Source organism: Bombina bombina, chromosome 5, assembly GCF_027579735.1.
Source record: "Bombina bombina isolate aBomBom1 chromosome 5, aBomBom1.pri, whole genome shotgun sequence".
NCBI classification, from domain to species: Eukaryota; Metazoa; Chordata; class Amphibia; order Anura; family Bombinatoridae; genus Bombina; species Bombina bombina.
Window position 1 is genome coordinate 363,893,441 of NC_069503.1, and position 10,000 is coordinate 363,903,440.

General features: G+C 32.5%; 2 protein-coding genes across 6 annotated transcripts in view; both read right to left on the reverse strand.

Annotated features, from left to right (window-relative positions):
- HOXA3 (homeobox A3) overlaps nt 1-10,000 on the reverse strand; it is a 52,516-nt gene that overhangs the window by 18,048 nt on the left and 24,468 nt on the right. For 4 of the 5 annotated variants that reach the window (XM_053714170.1, XM_053714168.1, XM_053714169.1 and 1 more), the window contains one exon: nt 5,422-5,589. The exons of the other annotated variant lie outside the window; for it this stretch is intronic. The gene's annotated coding sequence lies outside the window, so the exon portion shown is untranslated. The remainder of the gene's footprint in view (nt 1-5,421; nt 5,590-10,000) is intronic. 5 annotated transcript variants of the gene reach the window in all.
- Nucleotides 6,362-10,000, reverse strand: part of HOXA4 (homeobox A4) — a 5,789-nt gene continuing 2,150 nt past the window's right edge. Inside the window, exons 1-3 of the mRNA XM_053714175.1 lie at nt 8,858-10,000; nt 7,854-8,570; nt 6,362-7,469 (exon numbers count right to left, since the gene is read on the reverse strand). The exon at nt 8,858-10,000 is cut by the window's right edge and continues 2,150 nt beyond it. Coding sequence (XP_053570150.1) covers nt 7,156-7,469; nt 7,854-8,280 — 741 coding nt within the window. The 5' untranslated portion in view covers nt 8,281-8,570; nt 8,858-10,000 and the 3' untranslated portion in view covers nt 6,362-7,155. The remainder of the gene's footprint in view (nt 7,470-7,853; nt 8,571-8,857) is intronic.

Here is a 10,000-nt window from a genome sequence, read left to right on the forward strand (position 1 = left end):
ACAAAACTGATTTTCTGGCTTAAGCACATACTTTTAGATCCTAGTTAATGAATATCTTCGTTAGAATAGCCTAAAGAGAATACAAAAAGCACAGTCTTTCAACAGAAAGGCACTAAAATTAATCGACAATTGGACATTTTTTGTTCATGAATAGAAGCCTTGGTAGTTTTCCTGGGCAAGTCTAAAGAGACACTTTAGGGCTTAAAGACTGCGAGCACTAAAAAATAAAGCCAATATTCTTAGCAATTTGAAAAGTGAAGACTAAATACGAAATACAGAGGAAATGACTGCCCTTAAACTTAGAATCTAACTTTGAGTTATGTATTGTGTGGATGATAATCTTATATCGGCTGAGGTAAGGCAAATACATTCTTAAGGATATGGAACTTTTATTTTGTGGAATTTCTAGATTATATATTTGGAAAAGAGGATTTATTTAACCAACTGGCTGCCAAAATGAAGTTGGGAATATAAGGGATAAAGACTAGAATATAAGGATTTGATATGGGATATTTTTAATTGAACAGCAGTTTCTGTGCTATGTACACTGACTTTATAGAGTTTCTTTTCAAATGCATAAAGCTAGTGTCTGATTAAATTAATGGACAACTGTTGTCATTTTTTATATTAATCATATCAATGACTATGTAATATGTTTTGCACTTTACTTGATACTGATATAAAAGTTTTAAAAGCAATGCGGCTCTGGGCAAACAAGAAGCTTACCCGAGACACAGCAGTAGAAGGAGCGACCTAAAAACAGAAGATATTCGCAAGTTTAGGGTACTAGATGGCTTATGTATGACATAAACTTCTGAAAATGTGTAAAGTTTTGCACTCAGGAATCCATGTCCATGAAAAAAATAAAAATTCTACAGTGGTTAAAACCATTTGTCTATGAATATTTATAGTACAAGCTAGATATGTTTTTTTTTTTTTTTATGAAATACAAAACTCATAATAAGAAATATATAGGGACAGCACTTGATTACTTTTCGGAAACTAAAAATACATTACGACCATATAAAGTGATGTTCTATAAAACTCAAGTTGTAAAACTAATTTCATTCATCAAATAAACCTATTAAACTCTCCTATTAATCATGTGTTTCTTTGAATCTTTTTTTTTTTTTTTTTTGGCTTATTTATGATTTGGCGAAAGGAGCAAACATAAAAAAATCAATAAATCTGTCAACTGCTTACATTACAAATTTATTTTATTTTGTGGGACGATATATATATATATATATATTTAACAGATCATTTAGATATGAGTCTATTTGGATAAGATACTATAAAGAGGAAAATAAAAGAGGGGGGGAAAAGAGTTTACATCTGCAAGGCAATTACATCACATATACAGTGATTTAAATAATCAAATGTGCTCTAATGGTGTTTAAATTCAATATGTAAGGGAGCTTCACCATAAACAAAGCAGTTCATGCAAATAAAATGTGCTTCAAACACACAAGATTAAAAAACAAACGCAGCTTGGCTTCATGGGTTGGATTCCCATTTCAGAGTGCCAGATAAATCATTTACTAGAATCTTTTGTCCTGAATTTCTCCAGATTCCTCACATTTCCACTGCCTCCTTAAATATCCTCATAACTTACCATGCCTGGGAAGGCTCACCCTATCCCTCAGACACGATGAATAGTTCCAATTCAGACCAGTTAAATATTTATTATTGAGGCCTACTTTCTTTAAAATCTATTTAAGTCGTTGACTTTCCTTAGTTGCTTATTTGTTACATATGCATTGCTGATTTTATTAGGGCATAAACATTACTAAGCAGATATTGAAATGAATTATGCTCTACTAATGTAACAGTTTCACATAGTATTTGGCAAATAGGAATAGTGAGTTTCATAAGCTATATAGCAAGCAAACACACCAAAATTTTGGTGCCTGTTAAACATGGTATGGTTGCCTGAAACACTTATGTGGCAGAGATGCAAATATTACCAAGATGCATTTGGGTTATACTGTGTGAGTTGTGTAGTAATATAAATGGTAGGATTTTATAGCACACATTCATAGTTATTTTCTCATTTGCTTACTTTATTGTTATTATCATTAGAAAAAAAAGGAAAAATGTGTGTATATATCGATTTTTTAAAAATGTATATTCAATAAGAGTCAGGGCAGGGTTTTTTTTATTTACAAAAATAACTAGTATCTCTTTTAACTAGACCATTTTAATTACAATGTGAAACATTCTTACATTGAAGTTAATTAAAAATAATATTCATAAAATATTTTATGTATCTATTTGTCTAGTCAATTATGCATTATAAGTATTTAAAGTGGGATGATCAAGTATACCAAAGACAATATATGTACAATTGTAACTGAATGTATACATATATTAGAATAAACAAACAAACATAGGTACCTTAACAGACAAAAGGATTGCTGAGGGTTACCTAGTGTGCAATAAACATATAAATACCAATTTAAGAAACAAAATGTTTGCTGAGGATCAACTATACAAAGTTATGGGACAACAATTTAGTATCTGAGTCAAATTTTTAATTGCTTAGGGGTCTGTACAAAGTGTTCACAGAGTGTGTAAAACTGGGCGTGTGCCCTGTGTGCAAGAGCGCGCTCCTGTTCTTTTAGGTTTAAGCGCGTGACTGCAAATACTGTCAAGTAGTGCAGATTTCTGTTTTATTATTGGTAAAATACATTAATGAAGCAAAGCTGCTTCATGCAAACCTAAGCAAGAAGCAAGTAGTAGTAAAATATAAAATATTATAATGGGAAGTACAAACAAAAAAGCAAATAACTTCCAATCACATACACAGTCTATTTGTATTTTCTCTGAAAATAGGACTTCAAACCTGAAGACAAAAGCAATGGATACATAAACACAGATCATCATCATCATCATAACACACACACACACACACACACACACACACATATCTACAAACCAACAAGGCCTCAAAATGTATTGAGGAGTTCCTCATGCAGAACTCTGTACAAATATATATATAGATACAGTGACTATATTATCATATATACAGTTGCATACTACACTTTTTTTTTTACTGTGCCTTAGTTTTATACCATCTAACGCAACATATAAATCCATCAGTTTAATTTGTCATGGGTATATTTACCGACATTGTTCTTTACTGTTTCTATCTGACCTCAGTACCAACTGTATGATTTCACCTTACTAATGATAGCAGAATATCATCATATTGGACTGCCCTTTCTCATTCATAAACAAAACAACAAAACATCTTTTGCATCAAAAACAGAGGGTTGTTTTTTTCTCCCTAACACATTGATAATAGTTTCCTTTTTTACAGAACCAGTCCCATAAATATACCAAAAACAAGTAGCTCTCATGTGATAAATATACACATTCCTATCATATACTATAAAGTTGATCCACTAATATTTGGGCCCTTATCTAAAGTCTTAGTGAATCAACTTCATATAGGTTCATATAGTTAAATTATTTAAAAATTTACTGAATCTCCACAAAAATGATCACACTTACCAAAGCAAACACTGCAAACATGTCCCCCTTCTTGTTAATCAGGTATTATTAGTTCTAATTTTTACCCACAAAATCTTAAGGCTGATAGTTCTCATGTCATGATTCATTTTCTATATTACAACTTGGAATTACACATCAATTCTTGACTATCCGCATTAATTATTGAAGAATCACGTGACAAGTAGCAAGCTTACAATATACACAACAGTAAATGAGCCAACACTTCGAAATTCAGTGACACTGTCTCTTGCATTTATCCTTGTAATTAGAAAAATACATATGTCTAATAACTTCTAATACTGACCACAAAATAAATAAATAAATAAAATCATTTAAAAATACCGTTAAAAAACTCATTATACAATACAGATTTTTAGAAAAAGACAACTTCATCAAAGCACTTATCCCGAATGTGTTCCAGTGAAAAAGTAATAATATAATTTTACTTCACAAAGGCAGAGAGAGAAACTGGACGCTCATCCTAGCTATCAACAATAATACTATATATAAGCATATTGCAATCACATAGGTTCCTTTATTTTCAAGCACAACCCTTTAACACCACAATACTTCCATGTTTAGATAAGGGGCCCAGATTTTAGCTATATAATAGTTATGGTTTTCATGTTCTGTGATCAGTGTGACTAGGGAACATTGCTGAAAACATGTACATACTCATCACAGAGATCGAGATATGCTGAGTTGTGGGGGAAGGGAAAATACAGGCCTACTTGCAAAATAATTTGACTTTTGTTTCTCTTTAGAGTATAGAACTGTTTATTGTCAACTTTAAATGTGATACAATTAAAAAAGACTAGTCTAGCAATTAATCAGTTAATTACTGGTTGCATTCTTAAAACGGTCATTGATTAAGTGTATCTATGGGAAATGAGATAGATAAATAAATATTTAATCATACATGTATTACTTCTATCAGTCTTTATAGATCTATATATCTCATATCTAATATCTCTCTGTCTGTATGTCTGTCGGTCTTTCTAGCTTATTATGACTTTCTGTCTGTCTATCTAGCTTGCTAGAGCTTTCTGTTTGTCAGTCAAAAAAAATATAAAAAAAAATATTGAATACGAATGATGGATCTATTTATTTTGAACTGCAATTAAAAACTATCCAAAACTAAATTGTAATTGATCTCTGTTAATGTGAATGAATAGAACGTAGAAGGACATAACAACAACAATAAAATAATAAATCAACTCTTGTAACCTACAATTTCTTTAAAAAAATATTTAGATTTTTTTTTTCCAATTGACACAATGTTAATAGCGTTTTTCACTTTTTTCTATTGGATCTATGACATTCATTTCGCAACAGGCACATATTAAACAAAGCATCAGAATTAGCATTTCTCTGTTTCCGCAGTTGAGACATTTTAACCAGCATAGGACAAACCAATACAATATCCCAAAAACAGTAACTTGAAAGCCAAATCTATTCAATAATAACCAGAGCAAAACAGAATGAGATAACTCTATGGCTTCAAAGAAAATGCTCCAATAAAACTTGGACTCATAATTGTCCATATTTGTAAGCTATTTTTTATAGCCAATTATATTCTTTCAGATAATGATGATTAGAATAATTATTGCGACTGTAAACCAGAAATTTACAGAAACTAGCAACTCTCAGCTTACATGGAATTCTATCCTAAGGTCAAGGGTTTGGAGGGTCAGTTTGCATCTCTAAAAAAACAATCAATAGGACAGAAAACGTGTCCTCTAGATGAACTCTTCTGGTTGCCTTAGCAAAGGGCAGACAATGTAAGAGGGCAAAGAACAGACATTCTAACCCAGAAAATACAAGATATGGGGTATATTTGTTACTGTGTTAGAATTATTTTGCACAAATACATATAAATATATAAATATCTATAAATACATTTACCTTGTTTTGAGTCTGAGGAAGCATAGATCATTACTATCCAGTCTCAATTATCAATAAAAACATTTTAATCTGGACGAAAATGTAGTGAACCATCAAGTCTATCTGCATTTTTTTTTGGCCATTTGCAGGACTCCACAGATAATTGTCCATTATATATCCCCAACTTTTCTGCAGATTGAAAAAAAGAAAAGAATATAGTATTTGTAAGGCATATAAATACAAATGGAACATAATCAAAAGAAACATTTGAATGCATTACAATTTTTAAAATGAGTGAGGGAAAATAAAAACAACAAGGGCTAACTTGCATACATTTAACAAGGTAATAAAGATTAATTCAACTGAAGCCATCAAGCAGCCAAAAAGAAAGCAGACAATAAAATGAATATGATCAAATTTAAGAAAAAAATAAAATAAGTGTGAAGCTAATAAATGCATTTGTATCTCATGGTTCCTATTATATGATACAACAAATACATTTTTCTCTTAAATAAATAAACAAAAAAACATTTACACAGTAGAATAGTCTAATAAAAAATAAAAAAATATATATATATATATATATATATAATACATAATATATATAATACACACACATACATAAACACACACACACACACATACACACACAAACACAAACACACACACACACACACACATACAAACACAAACACACACACACACACACACAATGTTTTAACAGACTATTTGTTAATAACTAAACCAGTTAGCTGTCTCTCACATACAACACAAAACAACACAACACAAAGTATTCCATATATTTCACACAGATGTAAATTCATTTCTACTTTAAGTGTGAATGTGGCCTTTCTGCAAATGATCAAAATTATTTTCATAAAAATTCATGATGGAACAGCTACAGGATCTTAATAAAATGTAGCTGTGGAGGTTATTGCAAATTTTCACATTTGAGCATCCATTTTTTTTTTACAACGAAAAAAAGATTTATTTTATAATTATATATAAACAATGCTGTGGTCCATGATACATTATTTACATTCACATATATGCTTTTATGATGATGAAATCAAACAATTATTAAAATGGGGTTTGATGCCTTTAATGTCCACAGAATATTTCCGTTATTTGCAGCTTTTAGCTCCACAATATACATCACAAGATCCACAAAAGTTATGCATAATGAATCTTAACCAAGTCATTGTCCTCAAGACAGACAGGGCCTTATACCTCAAGGCTAACAAGAGTCACATACACTTTGGTCCTAAAATCTATCTGTTCAGAAAACTTTTCTTTGAATCTACATAATTTTTTGCATCTTGACTAATATTTACACAACCCATTCTTTAATATTTCAGGGTGAATTAATTAATAGAACATTAAATAAATCATTACAAAAAATGTTTTCTTAAATATCCCTGTCTGCAACTGTATAATACAATACATGATCCATAGATTTGTCACATACTATCTCGTAAACGTCTTTGTGATTTATGCATTTTTTTATACAAAATAGTTGCTATACTAAGTATACACTCAGCTATTCGTAACATTCCACACACATATATCTCTTAAACATTTTATGTGGAAACAGCCAAAGACATAAATAGTACACAAAACGTCTCCATTTAAATTTCTTAACATTGTGAATTGTTGTCCAGTATTATAACTGCTCATCCAATACTATTAAAGATTTTCTTTCCATAGTCATTTGGTCCAAATGATAACCAGCAGTGGAAATGATACAATTAACCATTATAATAATTGAGCTGTTGAGCCATCTGTATGCTGATGACCAAGTATTTTGGACTGATGAGAGGATGTTGATGGGTTTGCAGAACGCATCTTTGTGTTGGGCAGTTTGTGGTCTTTCTTCCACTTCATCCTTCTGTTCTGAAACCAGATCTTGACCTGACGTTCAGATAGACATAGAGTGTGGGCTATTTCAATTCTTCTACGCCTGGTAAGGTAACGGTTAAAGTGGAACTCCTTTTCGAGCTCTAATACTTGTTGTCTGGTGTAGGCAGTTCGAGACCTTTTGGGTTCTCCTCCAGTGTAATTTGGATTAACTGAACAAAAAAAAAAAAAAAAAAAATGCAAAGGGACATTATCATTAGGTAATGATTTGGCACCATTGTTCAGATAACATAGAGCATCCTCAGAACTGAAAGTGTCTCACAGAACTATTGTATTGACAATGGGATAACAACTGAATGCCATAAAATATGGTGATGGGGCTTGAGGGGGTAGAAAAGCTTCAAAAGCACATGGCCCAGTCAATGGCAGGGCCATTACATTTATGGGATTTGTAATTACTTTTTAAGCAGATTGGCTAATAAATCCCCTGGTTAAAAGCCACTGGTTGTAAAAGCCTAGCATTTAATAACCTTGGCAACTACAGTAACCCTATAGCATGCTGGTGAATAATAATACTGGTTGCCAGTGCCACTTACCTGTGTTGACGTGGATTTTCTTCATCCATGGATATACTACTGGTTCTTTGCCTTTGAGCCCAGCAGTGTTATTTTTCTCAGGGTGGATGGTGTCATTGGACAGGGATTCACAGTGCTGAGGAGGCTGCCTGAGGACGTGGCTTTGGAGAAGTTGTTGTGGTTGGCTGTGCCCTTTAGGGGACATCCCATCCTGGATGACCCCAGCCTCATTGCTCGATGGTAGGTGACTATATCCATAGGTGGCTTCAGGGTAGCTGCCTGCACCTTGGTATAGAGCTTCGGGAGGTGCCTCGAACCCAGGCTCCCTCGGCCGCTCGTAGAATTCAGGAGACTGGCTGTGCAAGTAGCTATTTTGGGCATACTCCTCACAGGGCGGAAATTTAGGCTCAATGTAGTTGGAGTTTATCAAAAACGAACTCATGGCCATTAATTTGTGCAAGTGCAACAAAAAATACTAATTTTTCTCGCGTTGTCGTTTTTCTGTTCTGCACAAAACCCTCCTACTCCCTGTCAAGTGTGCAAAGTTAACAGAACATGTGACCTCACGGGCCAATAGCTGCGCTCCCATGGACTCCGGATAAGGAAACACAGAGATGATAAATGTTTTACCAGCCAAGCCTTATATACTTAACTGGAGCATTGGGATCATCAGTATAAACTCGCTGCAAGAGGTAAAGAGGACAATGTATCCAGCATCAGAGATAGTCGGTGCCAGTACTGAAAAAAAAAAAATAGTATCAATAATTATTGCAATAAATATTACATATGTAATACATACTATAATGGGAGGGACACTGCTCTTGTATATCATTTGTTTTGTATAGTGAGCCCATTGTGCCCTGTTAATCTTTAGTTTATCAGGCATAATATTAAGCAATATTTATTCAATGTACTGTTTAAGGATAAATTAGCCAACCAATTGATATCCCAGTGACATTTTATATATTACATTACTACATTATATAAATAGTATAATATATGCATATATAGCATTATTTTCTTACCACACTGCATGGTGTTTGTTGTAAACTGGGAATCTCAAACAAATGCAGGAACTCGTACAGGGAATCTGCAATACTAGAATACAGCTTAATGCTTCACACATCACATAAGAAAGAGTTAAGCCAAACAGCATTGTAATACTGCAGTATAAATATGCAATGTACAAAAATATATCATAGGTTCACACATCGTTTAACAACCAAGTCCAAACCTGTATGCACTGAAGCTAAACATCTACTTATAATATGTAAATAATCATTATTTGCATAAGTTATATTGGAGAAGAAAATACTCTTTAGCAATCATTTGGCTCTGTCCAAAATATGTTATTTTGCACGTACGAAACGTGTTACAGAAAGCACTATCACTTTGTTTTTTGGGGGGGTTTTCTGTTGTTTTTTAGAGGGTTATTCCATTTTTATGGGTGGGAATTAACAAACATGCAACCAAAGATCAACATGCGTTTGTGATATGTGATTTTAAAGAGTTGACTTATTTTAAAATATCATAGGAACTTTTCATGTAAAATGTTCAGAAACTGTCATTATATACTAGAGGTAGCAAAGCAATAGTTAGAATATAGCAACTGAATAAAGCAAACATAAATAGATTTTCAGTGTGTAGATATTAGTCCTAGAAGCACAAGTAGATATGTGAACTATTTAGAAACCCAATTGTGTACCTCCATATTCAGTCTAGCAAGTGAGCCTTGGTTGACCTTCTAATAGATTCCAGAATCCAGTATTTAGTTATCTGACTTTATTTGGGGGAGGCTTGTGTTCTGCTTGAGACAGTCCATATGCTGCAGTACTGGAAACCAAAGGGAAAAAAGTAATCGTGCAAAAATATGATTATTACCACCCTACACATGTAAAGGGATGGAAATCTCTGACTACTTATCAGACATAAACGATATTTTGTATTATCTTAGTAGATAAAGCTTTAAATGTGCACTCAGTTCAAACTATATGACATTTTTTAACAATAACATTTAATATTGTATAACATTATGTACAGACGGTATATTTTTTACATTCCAAATAGTTTGAACGCTTGAAATATTTATAGATAGGAAAAAAAAATGTGTACACACTTATACTAAAGTATTGTAAAGATATATTTTACAGCTACAGCTTTAATTTGCT